The sequence below is a fragment of the Pristiophorus japonicus genome, chromosome 18, assembly GCF_044704955.1.
Source record: "Pristiophorus japonicus isolate sPriJap1 chromosome 18, sPriJap1.hap1, whole genome shotgun sequence".
Lineage (NCBI taxonomy): Eukaryota > Metazoa > Chordata > Chondrichthyes > Pristiophoridae > Pristiophorus > Pristiophorus japonicus.
The window spans coordinates 56,122,411-56,141,023 of NC_091994.1; the positions used below are offsets into that span (position 1 = coordinate 56,122,411).

Here is an 18,613-nt window from a genome sequence, read left to right on the forward strand (position 1 = left end):
GGCTACGGACCCAGAGCTGGAAAGTGGGATTAGGCTGGATAGCTCTCGGTCGGCCGGCGCGGACACGATGGGCCGAAATGGCCTCCTTCCATGCTGTAAATCTCTATGATTCTATGAAACACTTCCACAAACTTTCCCAGAGCCAGTAGAAATTGATCAGCAGCTGACCTGAGAGGGGTTGATGGTCCCTTTAAACATCATGGGGAGAGGGTCCTTGCAGCTGCTGAAACCATGTTCAGTTGTGCGAGGTTTATATAGGGCGTTGCATGCAGCATTGAGGATGAAAATGGCAGTGTTATCTTCAAATCAGCGTTGCATGCTGACTGAGGTCACAATCTGCCAACAATACATACTTCCGGCCCACACTCCCTGCACCAACACTAACGCCCTCACCAAGATGGCGTCCGGCGCAGTCAGCAGAGGAATTGTGGCTGCGAGGCTCGGACGCTATTTTTGTCCCAAAAGGGCCTCTGTAGCCCGGTAACACTGGGCGCTACACCATGGCATTTCCAGGTCAGAGAGATTTGAGTGAGTACAGTGAGGAATATAGACACACACGGAGGGAGGTAGAGATATGTAAGTGAGGATAATCAGTGCTACTGGGAGACAACATGGTGAGTGTTCTTTAATCAATACTTCACTGAGAAAGCGAAGGATTCAATTGGATGGGAAGGTGATTGGTGGCTGTGCCTCATTGTGACAGCGACGGACCGATCGACAGAGATTGGGGAAGAACTACATATCGTGAGGTGACAATGTGTGACGCTGTTTCATCCGAACAAATACTGTGACAACATCGAACAAAACCACACAGATTACACATCTGGCACGCAGTCAGTCGTTTTCACTATTCAAATAATTTAATAACTGCAGTGAATGGATATCTCATTATATTCTTCATTTGCGCTCGGAATCGCCTCTGGGTCAGGACGTAAAGGTACGTGTTGATGCAGAAGCTCAGATTCTGAAACAGGGTTGTGACTATAATGGCGAAGTAAAGGGAGGGTTGATTTTTGAAAACATCCAACTCGGTGACTCGCACACAGATGTTGATTATGGTCATTGGCACTGTCAGCACAATGTAACTCCCCGAGATAGCGAAGAGTAAAATGATGGAGTTCCTTCGGTTCTCCAGCTCGGGGTCACAGTTGCTCTGACCCCTGCTGTGTCCCTTCAGAGCCCTGCGAGCTCGGCTGGCCACCATGATGTGTCTGACAGTGAGGCAATTGAAGAGCAGAATCAAAGGCAGTGAAACTACTGAGGAAGAAAGTGTGAGAATCCACTGGAACACTCTCCAGCCCGGTAACCAGGCAAATCCCGAGACTGTCCGACATCCCCACCCTACATTGTCAACCATGTAATAGGGCTCATACTCAAAATAAACCGGGATACATTTGAGAAAGCCCAGTACAGACACTACCGTTATAACCATGGTTGCCGTTCTTTCGGTGCAATATTTCACCTTCAGTTTCTGGCAACAAATGGCTACAAATCGGTCAAAGGTGAATGATACGGTGAACCAGCCCGAGAGTCGGAAGCTGACATAATACATGTAGGCAATGACACGGCAAGTGTGAGTGAGGTTGAGGAATGAAGTTTGGAAATGGTATTTGAAGATGCAATGAATAATCACATTGAAGAGCAGCACCATGAGATCACCGAGTGCCATTGCCATCATGTAGCGACTGACCACGCTGCAGAGACCGCACTGCCCTCGCCACAGGATCACCACTGACAGCAGGTTCGCTGGAAGGGACAGAAATCCAGGACAATTACTCATTACTGATCAACATCACTAAAACACATTGTCTGCTCATTGTCACATTGCTGTTTGTGGGATTTTGCTGTGTGCAAATTGGCTGCTGCGTTTCCTACATTACAACATTGACTACACTCCAAATGTACTTCATTGGCTGTAAAGCGCTTTGAGACATCCAGTGGTCATGAAAGGTGCTGTATAAATGAAAGTCTTTCTAATTATCCTGTTCCCAGGATGATCGGCTGTGTAAGCAGGAGCAAAGTCCATTTGTAAACTCTTTCGGGGAGAAACTTGTGTGGCTTGCGCCAAATGTTTGTGCCAGGAGAAGGCGCTAAAATGTGGTTGACAGCTGTAATGACAGCATATGCCGGTTCCATCGCCGTACTGGTGGTGCCGGTAGTGCTGCCAGTAACCTCGATCACCAGTGATGTCAGTGAGTATGCAACGCTCACTGGGTGCCCGCTTTCCTACATTGGGTTTAGGTGCTTACTTTAATGGCATCGCAGAACAACGATAGGGAGAGGGAGAGAAACAATGAAACATATAAAATAGGACCAGTAGTAGGCCTTTTGGCCCTTCGAGTCTGCGCCGCCATTCAATACGGTCATGGCTGATCCTCTATCTCAACACCATTTTCCCGCTTTCTCCCCATACCCCTTGATGCCTTTTGTGTCTAGAAATCCATCGACCTCCTTAAGTATATTCAGTGACTTGGCCTCCACAGCCTTCTGTGGTAGAGTATTCCACAGGTTCACGATTTTCTGAATGAAACATTTCTCCTCATCTCGGTCCTAAATTTCTACCCCGTATCCTGAGACTGTGACCCCTTGCTATAGACTTCCAGGGGAAACATCCTCCCCGCATCCAGTCTGTCCAACCCCATCAGGATTTTATACGTTTCAATGAGATCCCCACTCCTTCTAAACTCTAGTGAATACAGACCTAATCAACCTAATCTCTCCTCATACGACAGTCCTGCCATCCCAGGAATCAGTCTGGTGAACCTTCGCTGCACTCCCTCTATGGCAAGTGTATCCTTTCTTCGGTAAGGAGACCAAAACTGCACACAATACTCCAGGTGTGGTCTCCCCAGGGCCCTGTATAACTGTAGTAAGACATCCTTGCTCCTGTACTCAAATCCTCTTGCAATGAAGGCCAACGTACCATTTGCCTTCCTAACTGCTTGCTGCACCTGCATGTTTGCTTTCAATGACTGGTGTACAAGGACACCCAGGTCCCTCTGTACATCGACACTTCCCAAGCTATCACCAGTTAAATAATGCTTTGTCTTTATGTTTTTCCTACCAAAGTGCATGTATCCACGTTGTATTGCATCTTCCATGTGTTTTCCCACTCACTCAACCGATCTAAATCGCCTGCAGTGTCTTTGCATCCTCCTCACAACTCACAATCCCACCTAGTTTTGTGTCGTTAGCAAACTTGGAAATATTACATTTGGTTCCCTCAACCAAATCATTTATATATATATATATATTGTGAATAGCTGGGGCCCAAACATTGATCCCTGTGGTACCCCACTAGTCACTGCCCACCACCCCGAAAAAGACCCGTTTATTCCTAATCTCTGTTTCCTGCCAGTTAACCAATTTTCAATCCATGCCAGTACATTACCCCCAATCCTGTGTGCTTTAATTTTGTACACTAACTTCTTAGGTGGGACTTTATCAAAGGCCTTCTGAAAATCCAAATACACTACATCCACTGGTTCTCCCGTATCTATTCTATCAGTTACATCCTCAAAAAACTCCAGTAGGTTTGTCAAACATGATTTTCCTTTTATAAATCCATGTTGCCTTTGTCTAATCCCGTTGATATTATCTAAGAGTGCATTTATCACATCCTTTGTAATAAACTTCAGCATTTTCCCTACTACTGATGTCAGGCTAACCGGTCTGTAGTTCCTCGTTTTCTCTCTCCCTCCTTTTTTAAATAGTGGGGTTACATTTGCCACCATCCAATCTGCTGGAACTATTTCCATGGCTACCTCTTTTAGTACTGTCTGATGCAGATCATCAGGCCCTGGGGATTTCTCTGCCTTCAGTCCCTTTAGTTTCTCCAGCACTATTTTCTTACTAATAATCATTTCCTTTAATTCCTCTTGCTCACTAGGCTCTTGGTTCCCTAACATTTCTATGACATTATTCGTGTCCTCTTCCGTGAAGACAGAACCAAAGTTTAATTGTTCTGCCATTTCCTTGTTCCCCATTATAAATTATCCTGTTTCTGTCTGTAACAGACCTACATTTGTCTTCACTAATCTTTTTCTTTTTACGTACTTATAGAAACTTTAGTAGTCGTTTTTTTACATTCCTTGCAAGTTTACTCTCAAACTCTATTTTTCCCCTCTTAATTAATCTCTTGGTTCTTTTTTGCTGAATTCTAAACTGCTCCCAAACCTCAGGCTTGCTACTTTTTCTGGCAACTTTGTATGACTCTTTGGATGTAATACTATCCTTAATTTCTTTTGTTCGCCATAGTTGGGCCACTTTTCCTTTTGTGTTTCTACGCCAGAAAGGAATGTATAACTGTTGCAACTCATGAATTTGTTCCTTAAATATTAGCCATTGTCTGTCCACCGTCATGCCTTTTAATGAATCTTCGCAATCTATCATAGCCAATTCATTCCACATATTTCATAGTATCCTTTATTTAGATTTAGGACCCTAGTTTTGGATTGGACTGCTTCACTATGCATCTTAATAAAGAATTCAATCATGTTATGGTCACTCTTCCCGAAAGGACCCCGCCCAACAAGACTGTTAATTAATCCCTTCTCATTACGCAACATCAAATCTGGGATAGCCTGTTCCCTACTAGGCTCTTCAACATACTGGTCTAAAAAACCATCTCGTGCACACTCCAGGAATTCATCTTCCACAGTATTATTACTAATTTGGTTTGGCCAGTCGAGATGTAGATTAAAGTCACCAACGAGCACTGTAGTACCCATGCTACATGCAGCTCTAATTTCCTGTTTGATGCCGTCTCCTGCATTACCGCAACTGATTGGAGGCCTATAGACAACTCCCACCAATGTTTTCTGCCCCTTGGTGCTCCTTAGCTCCACCCAGACTGATTCTACATCTTGATTTTCTGAGCCAATATCTTTTCTCGCTATTGCTCTGATTTCATCCTTTACTAACAATGGCACACCACCCCCTCTTCCTTTTTGCCTGTCCTTCCTAAATATTGAATATCCTTGGATATTCAGTTCCCAACCCTGGTCACCCTGCAACCATGTCTCCGTAATTGCAACTATATCGTATCCGTTTACATCTAATTGCGCTGTTAATTCACCTACATTATTACAGATGCTTCATGCATTCAGATTAGTCTTTTTAACATTATTAGACATCTTAACATCATTTTGTACTATAGCCTTATTTGTCATTACTATTATTTCTTACCTGGACCCTATTTGTTTGTGCACTCTTTTGGTAAGCTCTGTCCCTTCCTGACATCATCTGGTTATCCTCACCACAATCACTTTCATGCATTGCTTCCTTTTCTTTTCTCTTCAGCATTCTAGATTTTTCTCCACTGCGACTGTCCTCACATCGCGAAACAATGATAGGGAGAGCGGCATCTAGCTGCAGAAAGCTGGCTCCAGCAGCGATATTTAAAGGTGCCATCCCCACTCAGCTGTAGCTGACAGGGTCTTGCAGTTTCAGGGCCTGTTTGCTGCTTCCTGCAACTGAAACAGCTTTCTTTCGTGATTTCCAGTTTTGTTCGAGACAGGGCGTTTTGATTCAAGTGCAGGAGTCACTCATTATTTGTAAAAGGCTTCTGCTCACAAGACCTCCTCACAGACATGGGGATTGCGGACTTGTGAGGTTACCTCAGGCTGGTGATGAGGCAGAGAAGGACGAGGAGGAGGAGGAAGGAGGGCAGAGACTGCGAGACAATCAGCCTTCTGGACGGGCTGTCCGTGACCGGCTCATCACCCACCGATTTACATGGATGAAGCCCCAGTCCCCCGAAGATCACCACATCCCCAGCATGCAATCCCTGTCTCATGGCGTATCACAGTGTCCTCCTGGACAAAAAGGTGAAACGAGAGAGACCACTAAATATTCCAAACACATTTAATAAATGTATCTATAATCATATCACACATACCACATGCATTCTAATAACTAATGACCCTGTTCCTGCCACAGTTGACTAGCTGTCATTATGTGAAAGGTGTGAGATGTGGTGTGAGTGTTGTTGGGTAGAGATTGTTGGTGTGAGTGCTGGGGGTGTAGTGCATTGAGCAGTGTGTGAAGCTTGTGGTACAGATGGTGATAGGTAGCATTTGTTGAAGCCTTCACTCACCCTGCCCACCCATGTGAGCATGATAAAGTTATTCCTGCACTGGGTGTGGGTCGTGGGGAGCACGGTGCTGCCCGTGATGTGGTGTGCCACCTCCCTCCCCACAGTGCGCAGACTTGTGGCGAGAGCCTCCTGCAACCTCTCCCCGCCGCATAGCACTTGCATTTCTGTAGCCCCTTTCACGACCTCGGGACGTCCCAAAACACTTTACAGCCAATGAGCTTCTCCTGAGGTGTAGTCGCTGTTGTAATGCAGGCAATGAGCGGATGTGTTGTAGAGTGCGGTGGGAGTCTCACTGGGTGTGATACTGAGTGAACCAGACCAGGGGGAGCACAGGGTCACTGCCTGCTCTCTGCTCATTTCACTGACCTCAGGTCAGGGTAAGGCCCAATGCAGAAGCTGATGGTCCTACCTCCCATCATTCACTGTCACACTGTCCTGATTCTCTCAGCTCAGGACCCTGCCCGTCCTGTCAGTGCCATTATCAACATTCAGTCTAAAACTCTGGCATTGAGAAATGTCCTGGGGCCCCAGTTACACGGTTATATCCGAACACAAAATCCCTACAAGGCACAGCAGGTGGTGAACATCTGGAATAGACAATGCAGGTTAACGCTTCAGGTGCAGACCCTTCAGCAGCAGGTCGGCAAACGTTTTATAACCAGGATTGTAGCCGGAGAATCTTCCCTTGTGTTGGAGGAAAGATCATCATTTGAATAACACATAAAGACAAGTGTGGGAATTCCGTTAAATAAGCTGACACCAGAAAATGGATAAAAAGTAACAAATATACTGAGACAAAAAACGTGGAACAAAATAATTTTCGGTAAAAACATTTATAAAAGCTGATATTAATAACTTACCAGGAACACCCAATATTGCAATAATGGGACAGGCGATCTCTCTCACATAGAGAATTGCTGGTTTCGCCATTTCCTGCTAAAATCGGTATGTGTGGTAGCGAGGGTCCCAATTATACTCTGAGCCAAATCACTGACAGCAGCCCTCATTTATACAGGGATCATCCTCCAGAGAGACAGTGAGTCACATAACATCTGACATTAGCCATGGGCTTTTGAACAAACACTTTAATTAGGTTCTCCACAAGAAACTTAATGTATGTGAATTTTGCGATCACATGGTTTTGGGACTAGGCAATTTTAGGCTGAGGAATCCCCTTGGCTCTGAAGCACTTGTTATTTTGCAGCATCTCACTTCCATGTTGTGTGAGGGACCTTCTGCCTGCAGGGCTTTACTGCTGCCCTTGGTGATGTGATGACCCAAGGGGAGTGAGCCAGAGTAGGGTCACCACCAGTAATGTTGGAGTCCCTTCTGGCAATTCTTGTTCCTTCCTGATAGCCAAGTTGTGTAGCATTGTGTAGCATTGAGCACACCACCACGAATTGAGTTACCTGCTCAGGGTGGTATTGTAACTCGCCTCCTGAGTGGTCCAGGCATCTAAAGCGCTGCTGAAGCACTCCAATGGTTTTCTCGACGATACTGCTCTGTGGCTCTCATATCGCTTCTCGGCTTCTGTCTGGGTGTTACGCAGCGGGGTCATCAGCTAGGTTGCGAGGCCATGTCCTTTGTCACCAAGCATCCAGCATTGAGCTTGTGGCTGACTGGTAAACATGTTAGATACAGTGCTCTCACGCAGGATGTGAGCTTCATGGATGCTGCCCGGAAATTTTTCATTTACTGCCAATATAATTTGCTTGTGGTCGACAAAGAGTTGCACATTCAGGGAGAGGAATCTCTTTCGGTTCAGAAAAACCTCTGCATCCTGAAAAGGTGCCCACATGGAAATGTGCGTACAGTCTATTGCTTCCTGCCCCTTGGGGAGGTTTGCAATTCTGGAGAGTCCTAGAACCCTCTGAGTCTGTGCGATCCCTGGTCATAGGGAAGCTGCTTCAGTCACCTGTCGAATGCAGCAATGTGTGGCATGCTGAGATATTGCGCAAATGTCCCCAGCTGAGGCCTGAAAGGAACCCGATGCATAGAAGGCAAGTGCCGCAGTGACCTTGACCTCAACAGACAGTGCGGTCCTGATGGTGCTGGCAGGCTGCAGATTTCCCCTAATGAGTGGCATATCTCACTGATAATCTCTGTCCAGAAGCGCAGACTCCGAAGGCATGTGTTATTGGACAAGTTCAGGTAAGACCGCTTCTCCCTGTAAATGCGTTGGGTGTAAGTTCTCATCCTCCTCAGCAGTCTGCCACCTCTTTGGGCACATAATGCTCTTCAATATAACTTCTGCCATCTCTAGTCTGCAACATGTGCATAGTCATCAAGACATGTTGAGAAATTACAGGCCCCATTACAATCAAAATCAGTATTATACCTATTGTTCACAAACAATAAATTTACCAACCAAAACACCTAAAGTCAAATCATTCACAGTATGATGAGATGTTTGTTCAAATGTTCAAATCACCTTAAAATAACTCCAGAGTACATCAAAACTCCCCAGAAATTGAAGCAGCCTTTTACATGAACTGACCTCCGATTTGGCGTCCATACCGCTGGGTTTAGTTCAGTTGAGAGCAACTTTTTCTCAGCATTTTTTTCAGCGAGAGATATTTTCGGTGATATGTGGGCGAGGTGCCGAAAGTAACGCTCGGCAATTTAATGGCCGTTAGTTTCTCCCATTCTGATCTTCACTGCAAAAAAAAGTGGGCGGGCAGTATTATTAATTCTCAGCATTAAGTACATGCCGAAAGTAACGCTGGGCAATAATTTGTTGCTAAATGGGCGATATCTGGGCGGTATATCTCATCTCAGCGTTAAAATGGACGTTACGTGGGTGGTATCAATGCATAAATAATGGAAAGTCCAGTTGGTCAGACCGCAGGTAAAGGTTACACAGACAGACAGGGAATGGATGACTAACGGGAAGAGCAATGGGCGGAAGGTAATGCAGAGGTCCCCTGCGGTCATCCCCCTCCAAAACAGATACACTGCTTTGGGTATTTTTGGGGGGGATGACTCAACAGGGCAAGGCAGCAACAGCCAAGTCCATGGCACCATGGGTGGCTCTGCTGCACAGGAGGGCAGGAAAAAGAGTGGGAGATCTATAGTGGTAGGAGATTATATTGTAAGGGGAATAAATAAACGTTTCTGCAGCCGCAATCGAGACTCCAGAATGGTATGTTGCCTCCCTGGTGCAAGGGTCAAGGATGTCACGGAGTGGTTGCAGGACATTTTGGAGTGGGAGGGTGAACAGCCAGTTGTCGTGGTGCATGTAGGTACCAACGATATTGGGAAAAAATGGGATGAGGTCCTACAAGATGAATTTAGGGAGCTCGGAGCTAAATTAAAAAGTAATACCACAAAAGTAGTAATCTCAGGATTGCTACCAGTGCCACATGCTAGTCAGAGTAGGAATTGCAGGATAGTTCAGATGAATACGTGGCTTGAGGAGTGGTGCAGAAGGGAGGGATTCAAATTCCTGGGACATTGGAGCCGGTTCTGGGGAAGGTGGGACCAGTACAAACCGGACGGTCTGCACCTGGGCAAGACCGGAACCAATGTCCTCGGGGGAGTGTTTGCTAGTGCTGTTGGGGAGGGGTTAAACTAATATGGCAGGGGGATGGGAACCTATGCAGGGAGACAGAGCGTAGTAGAATGGGGGCAGAAGCAAAAGATAGAAAGAAGAAAACTAAAATTGGAGGGCAGAGAAACCCAAGGCAAAAATCAAAAAGGGCCACATTACAGCCAAATTCCAAAAGGGCAAAATGAGTTAAAAAGACAAGCCTGAAAGCTCTGTGCCTCAATGCGAGGAGTATTCATAATAAGGTGGATGAATTAACTACACGCAGCAATAAATGAACATGATATAATTGGCGTATCGGAGACATGGCTCCAGGATGACCAAGGTTGGGAACTCAACATCCAGGGGTATTCAACATTCAGGAAGGATAGAGATAAAGGAAAAGGAGGTGGGGTATTATTGCTGGTAAAAGAGGAAATTAATGCAATGGTCAGTAAGGACATTAGCTTGGATGATGTGGAACCTGTCTGGGTGGAGCTGCGGAAAACCAAAGGGCAGAAAACCATAGTGGGAGTTGTGTACAGACCACCAAACAGTAGTAGTGAGGTTGGGGACAGCATCAAACAAGAAATTAGGGATGCGTGCAATAAAGGTACAGCAGTTATCATGGGCGACTTTAATCTACATATTGATTGGGTGAACCAAACTGGTAGCAATATGGTGGAGGAGGATTTCCTGGAGTGTATTGGGGATGGCTTTCTAGACCAATATGTCGAGGAACCAACTAGAGGGCTGGCCATCCTAGACTGGGTGATGTGTAATGCGAAAGGACTAATTCGCAATATTGTTGTGCGAGGCCCCCTGGGGAAGAGTGACCATAATATGGTAGAATTCTTCATTAAGATGGAGAGTGGCACAGTTAATTCAGAGACGAGGGTCCTGAACTTAAGGAAAGGTAACTTCGATGGTATGAGGCGTGAATTGGCTACAATAGACTGGCGAGTGATACTTAAAGGGTTAACGGTGGATAGGCAATGGCAAACATTTAATGATCACATGGATGAACTTCAACAATTGTACATCCCTGTCTGGAGTAAAAATAAAACAGGCAAGGTGCAACCGTGCTAACAAGGGAAATTAAGGACAGTGTTAAATCCAAGGAAGAGGCATATAAATTGGCCAGAAAAAGCAGCAAACCGGAGGCCTGGGAGAAATTTAGAATTCAGCAGAGGAGGACAAAGGGTTTAATTAGGAGAGGGAAAATAGAGTACGAGAGGAAGCTTGCGGGGAATATAAAAACTGACTGCAAAAGCTTCTATAGATATGTGAAGAGAAAAAGATTAGTGAAGACAAACATAGGTCACTTGCAGTCAGAATCAGGTGAATCTGTAATGGGGATCAAACAAATGGCGGACCAGTTGAACAAATACTTTCATTCTGCCTTCGCGAATGAAGACACAAATAAACTTCCGGAAGTACTAGGGGACCGAGAGTCTAGTGAGAAGGAGGAACTGAAGCATATCCTTATTATGCGGGAAATTGTATTAGGGAAATGAAGGCCGATAAATCCCCGGGGCCTGATGGTCTGCATCCAGAGTACTTAAGGAAGTGGCCATAGAAATAGTGGATGCATTGGTGATCATTTTCCAACAGTCTATCGACTGATTCAGTTCCTATGGACTGGAGGGTAGCTAATGTAACTCCACTTTTTAAAAAAGGAGGGAAAGAGAAAACGGGTAATTATAGACCGGTTAGCCTGACATCAGTAGTGGGGAAACTGTTGGAATCAATTATTAAAGATGAAATAGCAGCGCATTTGGAAAGCAGTGACAAGATCGGTCCAAGTCAGCATGGATTTATGAAAGGGAAATCATGCTTGACAAATCTTCTAGAATTTTTTGAGGATGTAACCAGTGGAGTGGACAAGGGAGAACCAGGGGATGTGGTGTCTTTGGACTTTCAAAAGGCTTTTGACAAGGTCCCACACAAGAGATTAGTGTGCAAAATTAAAGCACATGGTATTGGGAGTAATGTAGTGACATGGATAGAGAACTCATTGGCAGACAGGAAGCAGAGAGTCGGAATAAACAGGTTCTTTTCAGAATGGCAGGCAGTGACCAGTGAGGTGCCGCAGGGTTCAGTGCTGGGACCCCAGCTATTTACAATATACATCAATGATTTAGATGAAGGAATTGAATGTTATATCTCCAAGTTTGCAGATGACACGATGTTGGGTGGCGGTGTGAGCTGTGAGGAGGATGCTATGAGGCTGCAGGGTGACTTAGACAAGTTAGGTGAGTGGGCAAATGCATGTATAATGTGGATAAATGTGAGATTATCCACTTTGGTGGCAAAACAAAGGCAGAATATTATCTGAATGGTACAGATTCGGAAAAGGGGAGGTGCAATGAGACCTGGCTGTCATGGTACATCAGTCATTGAAGTTTGGCATGCAGTGAAGAAGGTACATGGCATGTTGGCCTTCATAGCTAGAGGATTTGTGCATCGGAGCAGGGACGTCTTGCTGCAGTTGTACAGAGCCTTGGTGAGGCCACATCTGGAATATTGTGTTCAGTTTTGGTCTCCTAATCTGAGCAAGGACGTTCTTGCCATTGAGGGAGTACAGCAAAGTTCACCAGATTGATTCCCGGGATGGCAGGACTGACATATGAGGAGAGACTGGATCAACTGGGCTTATATGCACTGGAGTTAAGAAGATTGAGAGGGAATCTCATAGAAAAATATCAAATTCTGATGGAATTGGACAGCTTTGAGGCAGGAAGAATGTTCCCGTTGCTGGGGAGTTCCAGAACCAGGGGTCACAGTCTAAGAATAAGGGGTAAGCATTTTAGGACCGAGATGAGGAGAAACTTCTTCACTCAGAGAGTGATTAACCTGTGGAATGTTGAGGCCAGTTTGTTAGATATATTGAAAAGGGAGTAAGATATGGCCCTTATGGCCAAAGGCACTAAGGGGTATGGAGAGAAAGCAGGAAAGTGGTACTGAGGTTCAATGATCAGCCATGATCTTATTGACTGGTGGTGCAAGCTCGAAGGGCTGAATGTACCTAATTTCTATGTTTCTACGTCTATGTTTCTGCCTCTTCAGTATGAGTTTCCAATTCAGTCTGATCCACTGTGGATCGATCTGCCTCTGCAACGTGGTGATTTGCAGGGTTTGCAGGGTTTGCAGGGTTTGCAGCTCACCTGCACATTCGTTGGATGTGTCGCATTGTTCTGAAATCATTGCACACATTGTGCTGAAAGCATTGTGATGGGGTCCATGATCACCTCCGCAGCACCATCAGGGTGTTAACTGCCTCGCATTACAGATGATGGCGGACTCTGGGTCAATTGAAGTCAGGGCACAGCAGCCGGCGTGTACGTTCTGCCCTGTACATTTCTGCTCAAAACCGACGTTACTTTATGCACAGTACTGGCCGAAACTTCTTTGTTCTCGAAATCTGTTTGGTGTTGTCGCTGGTGGACAAATATGCCTGGGCTATCGTTATGGATTTACTCAGATTCGGAGTATCGACAGTCAACAGTTTGCGAAGGATTGCCTCATGTCCAGTGCCCAGTACAAAAAAGTCCCTGAGCATTTGTTCCAGGAATCCCCCAAACTCACAATGTCCTGCGAGGCGCCTTAGTTCAGCGATGTAGCTCGCCACTTCCTGGCCCTCCAATTGTTGACATGTGTAGAACCGATATCTCACCATCAAAATGGTTTCCTTGGGATTTAGGTGCTCCTGGACCAGCGTACACAATTCTTCCTGAGATTTCTCTGTTCGTTTTGCCGGGGCCAAGTGATTCTTCATGAGGCCATCGGTTGTTGCCCCACAGACAGTTAGGAGGATCGCCCTTCGTTTGGTAGCATTCTCATCCTCTTCTAGCTCATTGGCCACAAAGTATTGGTTGAGTCTCTCCACGAGGGCCTCCCAATCATCCCCTTCTGAGAACTTCTCCAGGATGCTGACTGTTCTTTGCATTTTAGCACGGTTGTTCGTTACCTCATCGCCAATTGTTACACTCATAATAAATGGTGAGACTGAGTACTGTGTGCAATGAGCAAGTGTGACCTTAGCTCTTTTAATAAGTTTCCAGAGCCCAGGTACCTCATGGGTGGCCTGCTTATATACTGTGCTCCCAAGGGATGCTGGGATCCCTTGGAACTCCAACAGGAGGGCCCTCTGGTGGTCAGGTGTAATGCAGGTTACAAAGGGTTAAATAAATAACATTATCCTTGGCCTTCGTGGGTACCAGCAATTCGGTGATGAGACGGTAGACCTTGGGCCCACAACTTGTCAGCAGTATAGTCTGGCGCTTCTCCGCCGATGCGCCCGTTCCCGCTGCCTGGTCGTTTGCCACGAAATTTAGCTCGAGCCTTTCCATGAAGGCATCCCAATCATCACCCTTTGCGAAGTCTTTTAGTGTGCCAAGGTAGCCATAATCATGAGAGAGCCCGTAATCTCGTCGCCATGAATGACTCCACAAGGCAATGTGTTGCACTCAAACTGTAGTGACCTTGGTCCTTTATTTGTAACTCCAGAGTGAGGCAGCCGCATGGTGGCTACCCTTTTATACAGCCCCTGCCACCACGGCAGGAAACCCCGGTCTCCACCAGTTGCACCCTCTAGTGGTGCCAGCATGGTATATACACAGTGTAAACCTTATTGATAGTACATCAGGTGAACAAGTCTCCATCTGATGCAACTATACAGTGACTACACAGAGAGTGTATCTATAGTCTGCATATATAACAGTCATCAACATTAATATAGCCCCAAAGCAATGATGGAAACAAAAGCAATGCCGCAGAAAAATCAACGCCGGGGTACTCAAAGACACTGCTAAGAAAGCCCAATACAGCCAGTGCCTCACTGCCAAACTGGTGACCCTCAATGACCCCAAGACGCAGAGTGCCCACAGTGCTTGGTCTGCCCTCCATGCCACCATAATTAGTGCCCGCGAAGAGACGCTCGGTCACTCAACCAGAAAACACCAGGACTGGTTTCACGAGAATAACCAGGAGATCCAGGAGCTAATAAACTGCAAGTGCAGGGCATTTCTGAACTTAAAACAGCAACCCAACTCTGGAGCAGCTGAGCAGCTCGACAGGCAGCTGAAGGCCGAGGTCCAATAAAAAACCCGCGACCTAAAGAAAAGATGGAGGGTGGAGAAAGCACAGGAGATCCAGCAGCTGGCTGACAGCCATGATGTACGTCCGGTGCGGGCAGCAGAAGAATTGTGGCCGCGTGGCTCAGACGCTATTTTTGTCCCAAAAGGGACTCTGTAGCCCGGTAACATCATGGCATTTCCAGGTCAGAGAGATTTGAGTGAGTACAGTGAGGAATATAGACACATACACGGAGGGAGGGAGAGATATGTAAGTGAGGATAATCAGTGCTACTGGGAGACAGTATGGTGAGTTTTGTTCAATCAGTACTTCAGTGAGAAAGTGGTCGAGTCGAGATTAGCGAAGGATTCGATTGGATGTGAAGGTGATTGGTGGCTCTGCCTCATTCGCCCTGATCCTGTGACAGCGACGGGCCCATGGGTCATTTCCCAGTTGGCAAGCGGTAACTCGTAGGTTGCCGCAGGGATCGGTGCTGGGTCCTCAACTATTTACAATCTATATTAATGACTTGGACGAAGGGATCGAGTGTAATGTAGCCAAGTTTGCTGATGATACAAAAATGGGTGGGAAAACAAATTGTGAGGATGCAAAAAATCTGCAAAGGGATATAGACAGGCTAAATGAGTTGGCAAAAATTTGGCAGATTGATTATAATGTGGGAAAATGTGAGGGTATCCACTTTTGCAGAAATAATAGAAATGCAAATTATAAATTAAATGGACAAAAATTGCAAAGTGCTGCAGGACAGAGAGACCTGGAGGTCCTTGTGCATGAAACACAAAAGGTTAACGTGCGGGTACAGCAAGTGATCAGGAAGGCCAATGGAATCTTGGCCTTTTTTGCAAGGGGATAGAGTATAAAAGCAGAGAAGTCCTGCTACAACTATACAGGGTATTGGTGAGGCCACACCTGGAGTACTGCATACAGTTTTGGTCTCCGTATTTAAGGAAGGATATATTTGCAATGGAGGTTGTTCAGAGAAGGTTCACTAGGTTGATTCCAGGGATGAGGGGGTTGACTTATGAAGATAGGTTGGGCCTGTACTCATTGGAGTTCAGAAGAATGAGAGGTGATCTTATCGAAACATATAAGATAATGAGGGGGCTCGACAAGGTGGATGCAGAGAGGATATTTCCACTCATAGTGGAAATTAAAACTAGGGGACATGGTCTTAGAATAAGGGGCCACTCATTTAAAACTGAGATGAGAAGAAATTTCTTCTCTCAGAGGGTTGTAAATCTATGGAATTCTCTGCCCCAGAAAGCTGTGGAGGTTGGGTCATTGAATATATTTCATGCGGAGGCAGACAGACTTTTGAACGATGGAGAGTAAAGGGTTATGGGGAGCGGGCAGAGAAGTGGAGCTGAGTGCAGGATCAGATCAGCCATGATCTTATTGAATGGCGGAGCAGGCTCGAGGGGCCAAATGGCCGACTCCTGTTCCTATTTCTTCTGTTCTTATCTACAGAGATTGGGGAAGAACTACATATCGTGAGGTGACAATGTGTGACGCTGTTTCATCTGAACAAATACTGTGACAACATCGAACAAAACCACACAGATTACACATCTGGCACGCAGTCAGTCGTTTTCACTGTTCAAATAATTTAATAACTGCAGTGAATGGATATCTCATTATATTCTTCATTTGCGCTCGGAATCGCCTCTGGGTCAGGACGTAAAGGTACGTGTTGATGCAGAAGCTCAGATTCTGAAACAGGGTTGTGACTATAATGGCGAAGTAAAGGGAGGGTTGATTTTTGAAAACATCCAACTCGGTGACTCGCACACAGATGTTGATTATGGTCATTGGCACTGTCAGCACAATGTAACTCCCCGAGATAGCGAAGAGTAAAATGATGGAGTTCCTTCGGTTCTCCAGCTCGGGGTCACAGTTGCTCTGACCCCTGCTGTGTCCCTTCAGAGCCCTGCGAGCTCGGCTGGCCACCATGATGTGTCTGACAGTGAGGCAATTGAAGAGCAGAATCAAAGGCAGTGAAACTACTGAGGAAGAAAGTGTGAGAATCCACTGGAACACTCTCCAGCCCGGTAACCAGGCAAATCCCGAGACTGTCCGACATCCCCACCTACATTGTCAACCATGTAATAGGGCTCATACTCAAAATAAACCGGGATACATTTGAGAAAGCCCAGTGCAGACACTACCGTTATAACCATGGTTGCCGTTCTTTCAGTGCAGTATTTCACCTTCAGTTTCTGGCAACAAATGGCTACAAATCGGTCAAAGGTGAATGATACCATGAACCAGCCCGAGAGTCGGAGGCTGACATAACTCATGTAAGCAATGACACGGCAAGTGTGAGTGAGGTTGAGGAATGAAGTTTGGAAATGGTATCTGAAGATGCAATGAATAATCACATTGAAGAACAGCACCATGAGATCACCGAGTGCCATTGCCACCATGTAGCGACTGACCACGCTGGAGAGACCGCACTGCCCTCGCCACAGGATCACCACTGACAGCAGGTTCGCTGGAAGGGACAGAAAACCAGGACAATTACTCATTACTGATCAACATCACTAAAACACATTGTCTGCTCATTGTCACATTACTGTTTGTGGGAGCTTGCTGTGTGCAAATTGGCTGCTGTGTTTCCTACATTACAACATTGACTACACTCCAAATGTACTTCACTGGCTGTAAAGCGCTTTGAAACATCCAGTGGTCATGAAAGGTGCTATATAAATTAAAGTCTTTCTAATTATCCTGATCCCAGGATGATCGGCTGTGTAAACAGGAGCAAAGTCCATTTGTAAACTCTTTCGGGGAGAAATTCATGTAGCTTGCGCCAGATGTTGGTCCCAGCAGATGGCGCTAAAATGTGGTTGACAGCTGTAATGACAGCTTATGCCGGTTCCATCGTCTTACGCCGTATCGGTGGTGCCGGTAGTGCTGCTGGTAACCTCGATCGGCAGTGAGCGGGTCATGATGGTGATGGTGATGCCAGTGAGTGTGCAACGCTCACTGGATGCCCGATTTCATACACTGGGTTTAGCTGCATACATTAACGGCATCGCAGAGCAACGATAGGGAGAGGCAGCTGCACAGCCAGCAAAGCTGAGAATGAGTTGCTGCAGCATCACTGGACCTCCCCTTTAAGCAGTGAAAAAAGCCTGTGGCAACCAGTACTTGCGTTTAGACTGCACCTGATATTGGTCCATCTTCTCAGTGTAACGCCAATGAGCTTAAGTCTTTAGATGAGAATCATGAGGAAACAGGGCTCAGTATGTAGTAAGCAAAGAGGTCTTCCTATGCTGAATACTTTAATGCAAGGAGTATAGCGAATAAGGCAGATGAGCTAAGAATGTGAATGTTTAAAAATGTATAGAGACATTGAAGTTGAGAATGTGGGAATTGTATAGGGACAGTATAAGCTAACAAAGAATTCATGGAGGAATAGCCACGACATCTCAGACTCGAGACTGCGAAATGTTACAACACTAACAAATATTGAAACAAAACCCACAGCTTGCAGAAAAATCTCAAGGTCTTATTAAATCATGTTATTAACCTGAAACATTGACAGAAGATCTTTGTTTAAAATCGGACCATGCTTTGGTCGGCTTATGAGTGGACAAGGGAAGGAGGGATCAAAAGAGATGGGCTGAGCTGGGATGTCACTCGAGCCCTATCTTGTTATCTTTTGCCGAAAATGTATAACCATCGTTCCTTTACAATGTAACGTCACTTTGTCCGTAGGAAGTGAGTGCGTTCGAACAGACTTGCATTCCTTCTGTCTGATAAAGTCCCCGATCGGGATTTGCTTTTTAAATAAAAGTTTGCTTTGTTTAAAGCACAAATGGTATTCGTTTCAGTAATTTTGCTGAACCAGATTGAGGTAAAAGAATCCAGAAATCAACAAGAACACAGGT

At 45.7% G+C, this 18,613-nt stretch overlaps 1 protein-coding gene across 1 annotated transcript; it reads right to left on the minus strand.

The window, feature by feature from the left end:
• Positions 1–847: 847 nt before the first annotated feature.
• Positions 848–5,412, minus strand: LOC139229041 (probable G-protein coupled receptor 139). The gene is made up of 2 exons (XM_070860703.1): positions 5,259–5,412; positions 848–1,746 (listed from the first exon to the last, which is right to left on the minus strand). The coding sequence occupies exons 1-2, from the start codon at positions 5,410–5,412 to the stop codon at positions 848–850; spliced, it is 1,053 nt and encodes a 350-aa protein (XP_070716804.1).
• Between the last annotated feature and the right edge of the window lie 13,201 nt (positions 5,413–18,613).

Coding starts and splice junctions, on each gene's coding strand:
- LOC139229041 (XM_070860703.1), bottom strand. CDS start 5,412: ATGGCACCTTTAAATATCGCTGCTGGAGCCAGCTTTCTGCAGCTAGAT. Junction 1,747..5,258: donor AATGCATGAAAGTGATTGTG/GTGAGGATAACC, acceptor TGTCCCTTCCAG/CGAACCTGCTGTCAGTGGTG.